Here is a 15,213-nt window from a genome sequence, read left to right on the forward strand (position 1 = left end):
AAGGGTGGACCGTAAACTGGTTATGAGCCGTCGAGTGTGATGCGGCGGCAAAAAAGGCAAACCCCGTCTTGGGTTATCTCAAAAGAACCACAGCATTGAAACCGCAGGAGGTCGTGGCCCCTCTGTAGACTGCCTTAGTCAGGCTGCACCTGGAGTCCTGTGTGCCCGTTCTGGTTGGCCTCGCTTCAAAAAGGAGGTGGGCAGAACCGAGAGGGTGCGGAAGAGAGCGGCAAGGGTGATCGGGGGGTCTGGAGACTGAGCCCTTCGAGGAAAGGCTTAAGGGCCTTGGGGATGTTTAGTCTGGAGAAGAGGAGACTGAGGGGGAGACATGATTGCTCTCATTAAATTTCTGAAAGGCCGTCATCGGGAGGAGGGCAAGGAGCTGTTTGAGTTGGCAGCAGAGGAGAGAACCCTAAGCAACGGGTTTGGAGTGGAGAAAGGTATCAGCTGGGTATTAGGGAAAGCTTTTTCACGGTGGAATCGGCTGCCTGGGGAGGCGGTCAGCTCCCCTTCACCGACAGCTTTCAAGAAGAGGCTGGACGAATATTTGCCAGGGATGCTCTAGGCTGGTCCTGCATTGGGCAGGGGGTTGGACTAGACCAGTGATGGCGAACCTTTTAGAGACCGAGTGCCCAAACGGCGACCCAAAACCCACTTATTTATCGCCAAGTGCCAACACGGCCATTTAACCTGAATACTGAGGTTTTACTTTAGAAAAAAACAACTCATGCCTTAACTTAAGATGACCCAAACAAGGTAAGGAAAGCAATCCCAAATGCTTTCATTGACTTAAAATTATTTGGCAGAGAATTCGACACTTTAATGACGGTCTGGGCCTGGCTGGGGCGATGGCACGCGTGCCCCACAGAGAGGGCTCTGAGTGCCACCTCTGGCCCCCGTGCCATAGGTTCGCCACCACTGGACTAGACGTTCTCTGTGGCCCTTTCCAACTCTTATGATTCTTTTCTGTAGTCTGGTGATCAGTTGCAATTCCAGGAGTAGAGTTGTCAGCTCTGGGTTGGGAAATACCTGGAGATGTTGGGGTTGGCGCCTGAAGAGGGGGCCGGGTTTGGGGAGGGGATTCAGTGAGGTCAAAAGCCAGGGAGTCCACCTTCCAAAACAGCCCTTTTCTCCAGGGGAACTGATCTCTGTCGCCTGGAGATGAGTTGCAATAGCAGGGGATCTCCAGCTGCCATCAGGAAGTTGGCAACTCTACCTGAGGCAGAGAGAAAAAAGAGACTCTGCTGTTGCTCAGTGGCTGAGGCTTAGGGGTGCCGACTCCAGGTTCAGAAATTCCTGGAGATTAGGGTGGTGGAGGAGGGGGAGGGATTTCAGTGGGGTATGATGCCACTCTCCAAAGCAGCCATTTTTCTCCCGGGGGTGGGGGTGGTGGATGTCGCCTGGAGATCAGTTGTAATTCCAGATCTCCGGGCCTCGCCTGGAGGTTATCACTACAACAGAACGACCGCGGCGTGGAAGGCAGTGTTCAGATGCTAAAGCACCGTGTACACTAAATTGTATATTGAGACTGAAACGAAACGTGTAACTTGTCTACGTGTAAGCGTCAGTTGCTGTAGAGGAACGATACAGTCAGATGCTTGAGTGACGTGAGCAAAACACAGCTCGTGCACGGTATTTCAAGAGATTAACGCGGCAAGGAGTTGTCACGTTCACAACATGAAGGCTTGACTGCGGAAGAATCCCGTTTCTGTGCACCCTTCTCGGGTCTTTGAAGGGTTAATCTCTTGAAATATTGTGCATGAGTTTTGTTTTGTTCATATTATTTAAGCGCACCTGGAATTTGGCAGTTCAGTCCCCCACCCCCGAGGAAATGGCAATTTCGGAGGTTGGGCTTCATGGCAGTTTACCCTGCTGTGCCTCCTCCCCAACGCCATCCTCCTTGCCCCCCCCCCAAATCTCCAGGTTTCCCCCAAGCCAGACTTGGCAACCCTAGATGGAGCTCCTGTTTTGCAGGCAGGAAGCCCTATCAGCCCCACCATCTCCAGTTCTGGGATCTGCAGGTGGCAGGAGAGGTGTTTCTCACCCTGGAGACCTGCTGCCGGTCAGAGGTGAGACGCTTACGGAGCTAATTGTACCTGACTTTGCAATGTCACTGGGCGGGCGGAGCCTTCGCTTGGCATGCAGGAAGCTCCAGGTGCTGTCCCTGGGAGCATCTGTTTTCTGTTGCCCCAGAAGGCTGGACTAGAGCCAACAGATTGAAATGAAATCAGAAGAGTTTTTGGCTAAACATTAGGAAGAACTTTGTGTCAGCAGTTCCTCCATGGAATAGATTTCCTCGCAGCGTGAGAAGTACTTCTTTGCTAAACTGTTGTAGTGCATTTGTGGGAACCCAAGAACTCTGTGTCGGCTTTACCCTGGGACTATTGTACCACGCACCTTCCTCCGCTTTTCTATTTTGCAGCCTCGTCTTTGTGAAGACACCGCTTCGACGTGCAGAAGCGTCGTAGCGATTTTGCGTTGCTGCATTCTAGGGCAGGGATTCTTTGTAATACAATTTGTTTGGGTTCCCCCCCCCCCTTCAGGATATAGAAGAGCACTGCCAACATGTCTGATAGCGAGGACAGCAATTTCTCCGAAGATGAGAGCGAGCGAAGCAGTGAAGCCGAAGAGGTCGAGGAAAACGAGGTAAGTCTGACGGGAGGGAAGAAAGCACACCGGCATGCCTTGCCTGCTCAAGGAAACATGGTGTCTTTGAGCACCCCAGAAAAGTTGCGGGAGAGCCTAGGCCCACCATTGGGCTAGTCTCTGAACAGTTAAAGGGGGTGTTGCGTGGTCCATACTTGGGGACCCGCTGATCTACAGTCATTGGGCATAAAGGTGCGGGCGTGGAGAAGCTTGGCAAGGGAGCACCTGTGCTAAAAGGAAGACAGCCTTGAAGGAGAAAAGGGAAGCAGGTATTGGGGGCAACGAGAAGCTAACAGGAAGAGGTTGCTGGTACTTGCCAGTCTGTGGAAGCCTTATCCTTGAAGAAGGATGCTCTGTCTGTTTCAAGCTGTAGTCACGAAAGGGAAGCAGGGGAAATATTGACCCCTCTCAGAAAAGTGGAATTGTCGCTTATGGGAATAGTAAAGCGGCTGATGTCTTCATAGAATCATAGAATTGGAGGGTCATAGAGGCCATCTAGTCCAACCCCCTACTCAGTCCAGGATCAGCCTAGAGCCCTCTCTGTGGGCACGCGTGCCATCGCCCCAGCCAGGCCCAGACCATCATTAAAGTGTCGAATTCTCTGCCAAATAATTTTAAGTCAATGAAAGCATTTGGGATTGCTTTCCTTACTTTGTTTGGATCATCTTAAGTTAAGGTATGAGTTGTTTTTTCTAAAGTAAAACCTCAGTATTCAGGTTAAATGGCCGTGTTGGCACTTTGCGATAAATAAGTGGGTTTTGGGTCGCAGTTTGGGCACTCGGTCTCTAAAAGGTTCGCCATCACTGGCCAAGACTGCTGCTTGAAGACTGTTAGTGAGGGGGGAGCTCACCACCTCCCGAGGCAGCCGATTCCACTGCTGAACTACTCTTCCTGTAGATATTTTCCCTCTAATATCTAGCTGGTACCTTTCCGCCCATAATTTAAACCCATTACTGCCAACAGGAACAGCTCCCTGCCCTCCTCAAAGTGACTCCCTTTCAAATATTTAAATACTTATGCATTCACCTTTCTCTTTTGACATACTTTTTAAAAGGCTTTTTGCAGGTATGGTGACACAGGTTTTTTTAAGATGTAGAGTTTCTTGAAATTTCAAAAAATATTAGCTAGGGCTGACACTGCTCAACTTCCAAGATTTAAAAAAGTTTTAAAGTTCCATAAAAGTGTCAGAGTATATTTTTATAGTATCCAAGTTGTAGTTACCATATACAATTGCACTATTTGTTGTATTTATGGAATGTAGAAGTGGAAATTCCTTAGTTTTCTAGTAAGAGTTGTGACTCGGCCTTTGGTCCCAAGTGGACTATAAATGGAAATAGTAATATTCCCAGTACTTACTTACTTAACTCTGGAGGGCCAACAACAGAGAATAGAGTAGGGTTGCCAAGTCCCCAGGTCCCACATCGGTGGGTGAATTGAGGGTGTTCTGGGATGTCCCCGACACAATGATGTTACCCAGAAGTGATGTCATTGCATTGGCAAAACTATGGTAAAACTGGCTTCAAACCATAGAATTTTGCCCTCAGATTGGAGCACCACCACATGAGGTCCCTGATGTGATGATGCCACTTTTGGGGTGAAGACTCTTCTGTCACTGTTCGGGGGCGGGGTTTACCCCACTGGCCAACTGGCCGGTGGCAGACAAAAGCCCCCCAAACCAGGGGGAACCCCTACCTGGATCTGGGGACTGGCAACCCTAGCCTAGAGGCTGAGGCTTTCCCCTGACGTTGCCTCCTGGGCTTGGGATTCAGAGGGTTAGTGCCTCTGAATGTGGAGGATCCCCTCAGCCACCATGGCTAGTAGCCATTGACAGACTTGTCCTCCTTGAATCTGTCTATTCCACTTTGACAGCTGTTTATTCCTCTGGCCATCATAATGTCCTCTGGCAGTGAATCCCACATTTTAATCACTGTCTGTGTCAAGTAGTCTTTCCTTTTTGTCCCTCCTGAACCTACTGCCCGTCAGCTTCATTGAATGTCCGCGAGTTCTAGAATTTGGGGAGGGAGAGGGGGGAAAAGTTCTCTTTATCAACTCCCTCCACCACATGCATAATTTTATAAACCTCCATCATTTCCAGTGTTCCCTCTAAGCTGAGTAAGTGTGAGCTAGCTCACCGTTTTTTAGCCTCTAGCTCACAGATTTTTGTCTTAGCTGAGGAAGGATGGCTCCAGGGCAAACTAATTTAGGCAGCAGCCAAATTGCTCGCTCACAACTTTAAACACCAGTAGGCTCACAAACTAGAATTTTTGCTCACAAAACTCCACAGCTTAGAGGGAACATTGGTCATGTCCCCCTTTCAGTCACCTCTTTTCTAAACTTAGGAGTCCGAGAGTCCTCAGCCTTTCCTCGCGGGGAAGGTGCTCTGACCCCCCCAGTCATCATTTAATGTGTTCATGTTAATGCTTATTCTTTGCTCCAGTTCTGTTTCTAGACTTCCGGTTGCCTCGTTCCCTGAATGTCCCCTCCATCAATTGTATCGACTCAGCCTGTGTAATCTGCCTTGCGAAAGACAGATTAGAAGCAATGTAAATGGATAAATAAGATAAACAGATCATAAAATGTCGTAGTTTTATGATCCGGAGTCCATTTCTCATTCAGCACAGGTAACTAATCATCAGTCTTATTTGAGGAGAAGAGATTGGATTTATAGCCCGCCCTTCCCTCGGAGTCTCAGAGCGGCTTACAAACTCCTCTCCCTTCCCCTCCCCACAACAGACACCCTGTGAGGTAGGTGGGGCTGAGAGAGCTCTTCCCAGAGCTGCCCTTGAGAGAACAGCTCTGAGAGAACTTGTGACTGGCTCAAGATCACTCCAGCAGCTGCATGTGGAGGAGTGGGGGATCAAACCCGGTTCTCCCAGATTAGAGTCCACTACACCGAACTTGGCCTTATCCAGAGGTCCCCTTTTCCAAATAGGGTTGCCAGGTGTGTGTCCCTCCAGTCACCAGCAGGAGATGAAGTGGTAGGGTTGCCAAATTATTTATTTATTATTTTATTTATTAAATTTATACCCCACCCTACCCCGCGAGCGGGCTCAGGGCGGCTTACATAATTGGTCTATAGGTGACCGTACATTCACATAAAAACAATTTAAAATTAAATACAATGAGATAAAGCAAAGCCTCATACAGTGCTAGTGCTAATACATTGAATCAGAGGTCATTTCGGGGGGGAATGTGGGGGAACGCAGTTCCCCCAGGTGAGGTACGGGGGGGCGGGGCACATGATGAAGCCCCACCCCCTGCTTCCGGCCGCCCCGCTTCCGGCCCTTATTCAGCCAGGAGGAGGCAGGAGAAGAGGGAGGGTAAGTTGCTTCCTCCCTGCCTCTCCCCACCCCTGCCTGCCTGGAAAATTCTATTTTGTGAGCTACTGGCATTAAAGTTGTGAGCGAGCAATTTGGCTACTGCATAAATCAGTTTGCTCTGGAGCCATCCTTCCTGAACTAAGACAAAAATGTGTGCGCCGGAGGCTAAAAAAACTGTGAGCTAGCTCACACTAACTCAGCTTACAGGGAACACTGGCTGCAACCTGTGCTACTTTAGTGGAAATATCTTGGTTTTGGGCACGTGTGAGAGAGGACAGTATGGAAGCCGTGAGGTAGACACTAGTAATTTTAAAAATATATATTATTTGAGCTGAAACAGTTGTACAGTCACCATGGGATGAGTAGCATATTTCAGTACAAGTTCATAACATGTAAAATGTTGAACTCTTCAGTAATATAGTTATCATCCTGCGGATCAGAGCATAGTAACTGTGGACGAGATTAATCACATTTGAACAGTGAGTCTTTGAATATGTTTAGTATATGTCTACAGTACGCACAAGGGTTACCATTATCCAGGGGTCATTTCGTAGAAAAAGAGGTGCAGGAGCTCATTAGCATAACTCATTAGCATAACTTATTTGCATATGCCACACCCCCTGGCATCAACGGAAGTGTGTCAGAAGGCAACACCCACCGCTCAGGCTCCACTGGACTGTTTTGGATTGCTAGCTATTTTGGGGGGGGACACATGTGCAGATCTGCCCTCACAGAGGAGGGAGAGCTTGTACCTGAATAAAACTTGGTCTTAAAGGTGCCACTGGACTGTTTTGGGCCGGGGGCCCGCGGGGGCGCTCTGCAACTTACCTGGTTGCTTCTTGCTCTGACTGAGGGCTGCTGGGGGCAGGGGTGGGGCTTGTTGCATGTGCCTGCCCCCTGGGCTTTTTACTGCCGGAGCGCCGCTCCTGTGCGCTCCTGCAGGAAATGACCCCTGCCATTATCCAATGCCACAGACTGTCACCGCTAAAAGTCTTCATCCTGTACATTTTGAGCAACACTTGTCTAAAAAGCATTTCACTCATTCCAAAAGATTAACTATTTCTGTGGAATTTCGCTCCGAAATTTCCAGTTTTCCCTTTGAAAAACATCATCCTGCCTTTCTTTGGCTAGTGAATAGTTGTAAGGGTGTGAGAGGCTGCCGAAGATTCTAAGCATGTTGTCATAGGAAGGACGCTGACATCCTGACGTAGCGAGACCTGTCTTGAAAAACCAGGACACGGCCTCCATGTTTCGGCGAGCCGCTTTGGGGAGGGGAGGATCTGAAAAGTAGCCAACCGCGGTTTGGAAACCAAAGGTAAAGATTCTCTCCCCCCCCCCCCCCCCCGACACCCACCGGAAGAACGCGTCAGCGCCGTAGGCAGCGAGAAAGAAGAAGTGGAGGAAGAAGAGGAGGAGGAGGAAGAAGACGAGTATGACGAGGAGGAGGAGGAAGACGACGACGATCGGCCGGCAAAGAAACCCAGGCACGGAGGCTTCATTTTGGACGAAGCGGGTAAACAGCCTTCCTCCCCCGCCACTTGGCGCCGCTCCACCGGGCCAGCCGTTTTGGCGTTCCTTCGGAGAACGGGCCTCCTCGTTGCCAGGTCCGGGCTGGGGCTGATCTAAGCCGGCCTTTCTCTTTCCCATCAGATGTGGACGATGAGTACGAAGACGAGGACCAATGGGAGGATGGGGCGGAGGACATCCTGGAGAAAGGTGAGACTGTCCGTTCTCGTGTCGTCCGCACAGGTACACAAGGCCTTTTGAGACCCACGGGCATCCTTCTACCCGTTAGTCCTGAGGATGAGGTGGGCAGATCCTGACGGGCCGTGAGTCCTCAGACTCAGGCGTGGATCGTTTCCCGCTCGTTTCCCTGCCGTCGAGTCATCGCTGACTTGTGGTGACCCCGTAGGGTGTTTGAAGCAAGAGGTGTTCAGAGATGGTTTTGGCCTCGCCTGACTCCGCGTAGCCACTCTGGGCTTCTTCGGCGGTCTCCCTCCCAAGTACTAAGCAGGGCCGACCCTGCTTAGCAGCCGAGATCTGACGAGATCAGGTTAGGCTGGGCCATCCAGGTCAAGGCAAGAGGTGTTCAGAGGTGTTTTGCCATCGCCTGCCTCTGCGTAGCCACCCTGGACTTCTGCGGCGGTTTCCCGTCCAAGTACTGACCAGGGCCAGCCCTGCTTAACAGCCAAGATCTGACGAGATCAAGTTAGGCTGGGCCATCCAGGTAAGGGCAAGAAAGAACAGAGGCGGTTGGCCATCGCCTGCCTCTGCGTAGCCACCCTGGACTTCCTTGGCGGTCTCCCGTCCAAGTACTGACCAGGGCCGACCCTGCTTAGCTTCCGAGATCAGGAAAAAAAATAACAAAAACTGTGTACCAACAATGTTACAACACAATAGAAATGTATATGCCGAATAAAGAATGACTAAACAAACTATATCTCTAATGGTAACTCCTCCGGCAGTCAGAAGAACATCATAGACATACATTCACAGTTGTGTAAATAACAAACCAAGGAATGGCGCAAAGAGTCCAATAAGTGTACAAATCGTTGCTCCGGAAGGATGGTTCCAAATGAGAAGATCTTGAAGATTCTCTAAGAGCGTGTCGGTTAACGGCGGTCTCGTATTGCCCTGCAGCTTTTTCAAAGAACCAACATTCCAGTCTGTTCTGTATCAAAATTCAAGAGGGAACGTGCCACACATTTTCTATATCCGTCTGTCTCCATCTGTCGGTACACAGTTTTTGTTATTTTTTTTCTTGGTCTTTGACTGTGTCAGTAGAATTATTCGTATATAGCTTCCAAGATCAGGGATACACCAAGTTAAGGTGGTTCGGTAGTTTGATGTCTTTGTACTTCGTACTTATTCTTCTCTCCGATCAGTCAGATCCTTAACACTGGAAGACCTTTTTTCGGGGGGGGGGGGGGGTGGCGGGGGATTCCAGTCACGTTTTTAAGCGTCTACGAGAGGTAGAGTTTCTTTTTCAGTGTCCCAAGACCGAAACAGCAAAGCAAGTCAAATCCTCCCCTGACGCTTTGTCAGAAAATTCATAAGATTCATGGTTACGGCAAGGTGTAGGAGCTCACTATTGATGGAGATGTGGCAGTTAGAGATGTAAAGTTTCTGGAAATTTTGAAGCTTGGAAAAACCTCCAGGTTTTTTTCGGAAATAAATGGAAATTATTGGAAAAATTGAAAAAAAATGCTACATTAGCACTTCAATTTTCTTTTCCACATTGAAAGTCATTCTGTTACTTTAGGAACATAAAATATAACTATGGACAATTTTGCTTGGCATGAAATGATCACAACTAGCATATTGAAAATATAGTGTATCCATACAGTTATCACAAACAGAATTTACTTTTTAAATAATATTTATTTGTAATTGTAACAAGTGGAGCAACTATTTATTGATTGATTGATTTTTTGCATTTTTACCCCGCCCTCCCCGCAAACGGGCTCAGAAACAATCTCCTGAATTGTTTACTAGTTTATGTGGAACAGACAAAAAACCTCCACGAAACAATTTTTAAAAATCCAGAAGTAACAATTATTCATATTTCCTCTCCACAGTATTAAATAAAAATAAAAAACCCATTCTCATAAAAAGAATTGAAGCGGGGAGAAGTGTATAGAAGGGAGTGTGGGACTAATTGTCAATGAATGGGCTTGAAATTTAATCAGAATCATTTTCTGAACTGTAATTATCAGTATCAGTTTCAGTCTGCTTCTGCAGATACTCTGTTGTGTCTGTCATTATCCATTGGAGAGTTCAGTTTGTAACCTAGGACTTGCTTGTCCTCAGTGCACAGAAATTAGATTAATCTGATACCATACATATTTTTTAGAAATGATTTGGAAAACATTTGAACACCTTGTCTTAGAATAGTTTATTCATCATGTTAAAATAAAACGTTCCACAATCAATTTTTTTTTTCTTTTTTCAATTTTCCCAATTTTTCGGACAAAAATAAAAAAAGGCTTCATGGAAAAAACGGGGGGGGGGGGGACCTGGGTTTCCCCCCAAATTTTTCTGGTTTTTTTCTGGGCCTTCACATCTCTAGTGCCGGCACCCCCCGGGGTAGCTGTTGGGAAGAAAAAGGCAAATGGCCAGGTGCTTGTTCAACCTCTGGGTCCCCACCTCTCCCCGGGGGCTCCGCCTCTTGCTGGCGCTCCCCGGCCTGGTGGCTTCTCTTTGGAGCGACATGCATTTCATTCGCTTCCGCTTGGTCCATGCCACGTTTTAATTTTGTTCCTTCCGCTTTTCTGTCCCTCATTCACCCCCACCCTGTGGTTGGTTTTGATGGTATTATTTGGCTCATACTGTCCGCCCTCCTCCTCCACCACCACCACCACCTCTTCATGAGCAGAAGAGATTGAAGGTAAGAAAAGGATTTTGGTTTCCTCCTCTCATTCCAGCTCCTTTCCTCTTCGCCAGCCTTGCTTCTCTGCTTCTTTCCAGTCCAGTGGGTTCTCTTGAATGGCGCGTGCTCGGAGGGGAGGGGAGAGCGGAGCACGCTCGACCACTTGGCTTCGTCCCTGGCAGGATGTGGGGACAGGGCATGAGGTCCGGGAGCAGGTACAAAGGGACGTGACCCACTCAGTGACCTGCAGCAGAACTTCCCTGCGGTGTCTGTCACCGTTTGAGAACATCGGAAGAGCCCTGCTGGATCAGACCAAAGGCCCATCCAGTCCAGCGTTCTGTTCACACAGTGGCCAATTGGTTCCTCTGGAGGGCCAACAACAGGGCAGAGAGGCCAAGGCTTTACCCTGATAACATCAGAAGAACCCTGTTAGATCAGACCAGTGAGGGTCCATCTAGTCCAGCTTCCTGTCTCCCACAGGGGCCAACCAGTTCCTCTGGAGGGCCAACAACAGGGCATAGAGGCCGAGGCCTTCTGCTGATAAGAATATAAGAAGAGGCCTGCTGGATCAGACCAAAGGCCCATCTAATCCAGCCTCCTGCCTCACACACGGGCCCGCCAGTTCCTCTGGAGGGCCAGCAACAGGGCACAGAGGCCGAGTCCTTTATAAGAACCCCAGAAGAGCCCTGCTGGAACAGACCAGTGAGGGTCCATCTAGTCCAGCATCCTGTCTCACACAGGGGCCAAACAGTTCCTCGGGAGGTCCAACAACAGGGTACAGAGGCCGAGGCCTTCCCCTGAAAAGGACACCAGAAGAGCCCTGCTAGGTCAGACCACTGAGGGCCCATCTAGCCCAGCGTCCTGTGTCTCACAGTGGCTGACTAGCTACCGCTGGGAAGCCCACGAGCGGAGTGACTGCAACAGCACTTCTCCCCGCTTCCCCCCGCCCCGTGCTCCTGAGCGACTAGTTCTACAGTTGTCTTTAGGTTTAACTGACTTTGAAGTCTCTGACAAAGGGTGGTTTGGCTCTCGAAAGCTTTCACCGTGAAAATCTTGTCGGTCTCTAAGGTGAAACCAGACTCGAATCTAACTCTTTTATTGCAGACCCAACGCGGCTCCTCTCTGACACTGACTTTAAAGAGGCAGACTGCCACTGCTACTGGAGGGAGTGGATGTCCATCGTGACTAGAAGCCATCGATAGCCCAGCCTGCCGTGAATTAGCCCAACCCCCCCTTTAAAAGCCTTCCCAGTTGGCAGCCTTCACGGCAGCCTGTGGCAGCGAGTTCCGCAGTTTAACTAGGCTGGGGTGGGCGGCTCTGCCCGAGAGCCGCATTTGGGTCTCAGACCGCTTTCAAGGGCTCTGCTCTGGACGCCGTTTGTTCCTTTTCCCCGTGCCTGCAGTGCCCAGGGAGAGCTGGGCTCTAGTCTCTTCCTGGAGTGCTGTCATCAGGAGACCACCGAAGCATCCGAGGGGGCCGTGGCTCAGTGCCAGAGCCTCTGGGTTTGCATGCCAAGGGTGCCAGGTTCAATCCCCGGCGGCACCTCCGGTTGAAAGACCTCCGCCTGAGACCCTGGAGAGCTGTCAAGAGGGGCCGTGGCTCAGTGGTAGAGCCTCTGCTTGGCATGCAGAAGGTCCCAGGTTCAGTCCCCGGCATCTCCAGTTAAAAAGGACCAGGCAGGAGGTGATGGGAAAGACCTCTTCCTGAGACCCTGGAGAGCTGTCAAGAGGGGCCGTGGCTCAGCAGTAGAGTCTCTGCTCGGCATGCAGGAGGTTCCAGGTTCAATCCCCGGCATCTCCAGTTAAAAAGGGCCAGGCAGGTGATGGGAAAGACCTCCGCCTGAGGCCCCGGAGAGCTGTCAAGAGGGGCCGTGGCTCAGTGGTAGAGCATCTGCTTGGCATGCAGAAGGTCCCAGGTTCAGTCCCCAGCATCTCTAGTTGAAAAGGACCAGGCAGGAGGTGATGAGAAAGACCTCCGCCTGAGACCCTGGAGAGCTGTCAAGAGGGGCTGTGGCTCAGTGACAGAGCCTCTGCTTGGCATGCAGAAGGTCCCAGGTTCAATCCCCGGCATCTCCAGTTAAAAAGGACTAGGCAGGAGGTGACGGGGAAAGACCTCTGCCTGAGACCCTGGAGAGCTGCAAAGAGGGGCTGTGATTCAGTGGTAGAGCCTGTGGGTTTGCATGCCGAGTGTCCCAGGTTCAATCCCCGACGGCACCTCCAGTTAAAAAGGGCCAGGCAGGCGGTGATGCGAGAGACCTTCTCTGCCTGAGACCCTGGAGAGCGGCTGCCAGTCCGAGCGGACAATACTGACCTGGGTGGAGTGATGGTCTGACTCAGCAGAAGGCGGCTTCATGTCCTGAGGCTTTTGCCATCGAGAAGCAGCAGGGGACGCGCAGGGGTGTTTTCCAGGTGCTCCTAATCCGAAGGGGCTGTCCCAGACTCTCTTAGGTGCGTCTTTTCTTTCTTTCTTCCTGTCTTATTTCTTTGTCTTTCTCTCTTTCCTCCTGTCTCAGTGGGCAGATGCGTCGGAATGACCACAGAGTGAAAGGGACTTCGGCACTGCAAACGGTTCAGACTTGTTTGCTGTTCTGAATGTTCTTGACAGGCCCCCCCCCCAACCCACACTGGTTGTCCACGACACCCCTTGGCTCTTGCCTTGCCCCCCACCTTTCCCTTTTGTCCTCCGCGTCTGAAACTTCTGTCTCTCCTCCCAGCGTCCAACATTGATAACGTGGTTCTGGACGAGGACCGCTCCGGGGCGCGGAGACTGCAGAACTTATGGAGGTAATCGGTTAAAAAGGGGACTAGCTGCCAGGTTGGGAGGACGGGGAGTGGAACGAGAGAATCGTGAGCCTGCAGACGGGGCCTGGTCTCTCTCGCCTTTCTCCCGTTAAATGTCCTTTTAGCACCTTGTTTTCCTGTATGGGGTCTTAGCTCCCATGGCTGGGGGGAGGGGGGGTCGTCTCATTTGCCCACCTCTTTGTCTAGGGCCACTCACTCAATGAGTTCAGGACCGAGGTGGGATTCGAATCTGGGACCCCCAGAGATTTTTTTTTTAAAAAAATTATTCTATTTACACCCTGCCCTCCCCACAAATGGGCTCACGGCGGCTTACAGAATTGGTACCCAGTACCATAAAACCATACAAGGATTAAAACATTCTAAAACATTTAAAACAGTCCAATAAACAGAGCGCTAGTGCTGATGATCGTCTATCAGTAGTTCAATTTGTATAACATACAACCAGTGTTTCTAATTCCGTGGTCTTTGGCATTGCGCGGTAGTGCGGCAGATTCTCCAGGCCAGGGCCAATCCATAGCCACCGATGTTGGTGGTAGTGGGGTGGTGGCTCCTAATTGAATGCCTGGTGAAAGAGCTCCATCTTGCAGGCCCTGCGGAACTATAAAAGATGCCACAGGGCCCTGATCTCCTCCGGGAGCTCATTCCACCAGTATGGAGCCACCACTGAAAAGGCCCTGGCTCTAGTAGCAGCCAGCTTGACAGATGAACGAGCTTGGATTGGCTGATGTGCCTTCCCGTCACCTCCCCGTTCTAATACCCCCCCCCCCCCCCCGGATATTTTCAGGGACCAGCGAGAGGAAGAGTTGGGGGAGTACTACATGAAGAAATATGCCAAATCCTCTGTGGGAGAGACGTGAGTATGGGGCTTCTGCCCTGCCCCGCGGGCCGTGCGCGTCGGCGCCTTCTCAGTGGCGTTCCCATCTCCACCGCAGGTAGCTCACCGCTCTCCTCTTTGCCCCTTCCAGGGTGTACGGCGGCTCCGACGAGCTCTCCGATGACATCACGCAGCAGCAGTTGCTTCCCGGCGTCAAGTAAGGACCTTGTGTTTGTGTGTGTGTTTGTGTGGGGGGGGGGGGGGCGTTTGCGGGAAGACTGGACCTTGAAGGTGGTGGGTGGGGTGGAGTGGCGGGGTGAGACGAGGGACTGTAGGGAGGACAGCGGCAAAAGAGGCGTGGCTGAGGCGCCCTCTGGCCCGCCACAAGGAATGGGCAGTGCTGATCTGGGGCACGGCATGCTGACATGTGCTTTCTTCTCCCGCCATCCAGGGATCCCAATCTTTGGACAGTGAAATGTAAGGTAAGTCGCCAACAGGCCGAGGCAGCCGTTCCCTCCTCTGGGCTCTGCTCCAGCAGGGTCGCCTTAGCCTTTGGGTCGGGTAGAGCCGTTTGGCCGCTGAACATGGTTTCCATTCTAACACGTTTCCCCCTCCCCCCCCCAGATCGGAGAGGAGCGGGCCACGGCCATCGCCCTGATGCGGAAGTTCATCGCCTACCAGTTCACTGACACTGTAAGTGGGGAAATGAAGGGAGTCCCAGAATACAGGCGCTCCGGTTCTTGATGTGCTGAGCTTCTGTTTCTCAGTGCTGATGAAAACTGTGTTTGGCTGGTCCCACTGTGGAGGGCGGGTCAGGGCTGAAAATGGTTCAGTGTTCCCCGCATGGGGTGGGGCTCTCTCCACAGAAACCTTGCAGGGCTGCTCCCTGACGGCGTACGGGGAATGAAAAGTCATTCGTTCACAGACATCCCATGCCTCCCGTGGGGGAGAGGGTGCAAGGTATAAAATAAATAAATTTAGCCTGGAGAGGAGACGACTGAGCGGTGATATGAGAACCATCTCCGAGTCCTTGAAGGGCTGCCGTACGGAGGATGGTGCGGCGTTGTTTTCTGTTGCCCCAGAAGGCCGGAGCAAAACCAACATGTTGAAATTAAATCAAAGGACAGCATCTCCAGTTGAAAAGGGCCAGGCAGGAGGGGATGGGAGAGACCTCTCTGCCTGAGACCCTGGAGAGCGGCTGCCAGTCCGAGTAGACAAGACCGACTTTGATGGACTTGGGGGTCTGATGCAGTAGGAGGCAGC

General features: G+C 51.0%; 1 protein-coding gene across 1 annotated transcript in view; it reads left to right on the plus strand.

Moving 5' to 3' along the window:
- SUPT5H (SPT5 homolog, DSIF elongation factor subunit) overlaps positions 1–15,213 on the plus strand; it is a 46,522-nt gene that overhangs the window by 1,212 nt on the left and 30,097 nt on the right. Inside the window, exons 2-10 of the mRNA XM_015418789.1 lie at positions 2,544–2,647; positions 7,321–7,479; positions 7,617–7,682; positions 10,342–10,353; positions 13,049–13,118; positions 13,921–13,989; positions 14,102–14,167; positions 14,402–14,432; positions 14,575–14,643. Coding sequence (XP_015274275.1) covers positions 2,566–2,647; positions 7,321–7,479; positions 7,617–7,682; positions 10,342–10,353; positions 13,049–13,118; positions 13,921–13,989; positions 14,102–14,167; positions 14,402–14,432; positions 14,575–14,643 — 624 coding nt within the window. The 5' untranslated portion in view covers positions 2,544–2,565. The remainder of the gene's footprint in view (positions 1–2,543; positions 2,648–7,320; positions 7,480–7,616; positions 7,683–10,341; positions 10,354–13,048; positions 13,119–13,920; positions 13,990–14,101; positions 14,168–14,401; positions 14,433–14,574; positions 14,644–15,213) is intronic.

This window comes from Gekko japonicus, unplaced genomic scaffold (assembly GCF_001447785.1).
Source record: "Gekko japonicus isolate JY-2015 unplaced genomic scaffold, Gekko_japonicus_V1.1 scaffold1198, whole genome shotgun sequence".
Classification (NCBI taxonomy): domain Eukaryota; kingdom Metazoa; phylum Chordata; class Lepidosauria; order Squamata; family Gekkonidae; genus Gekko; species Gekko japonicus.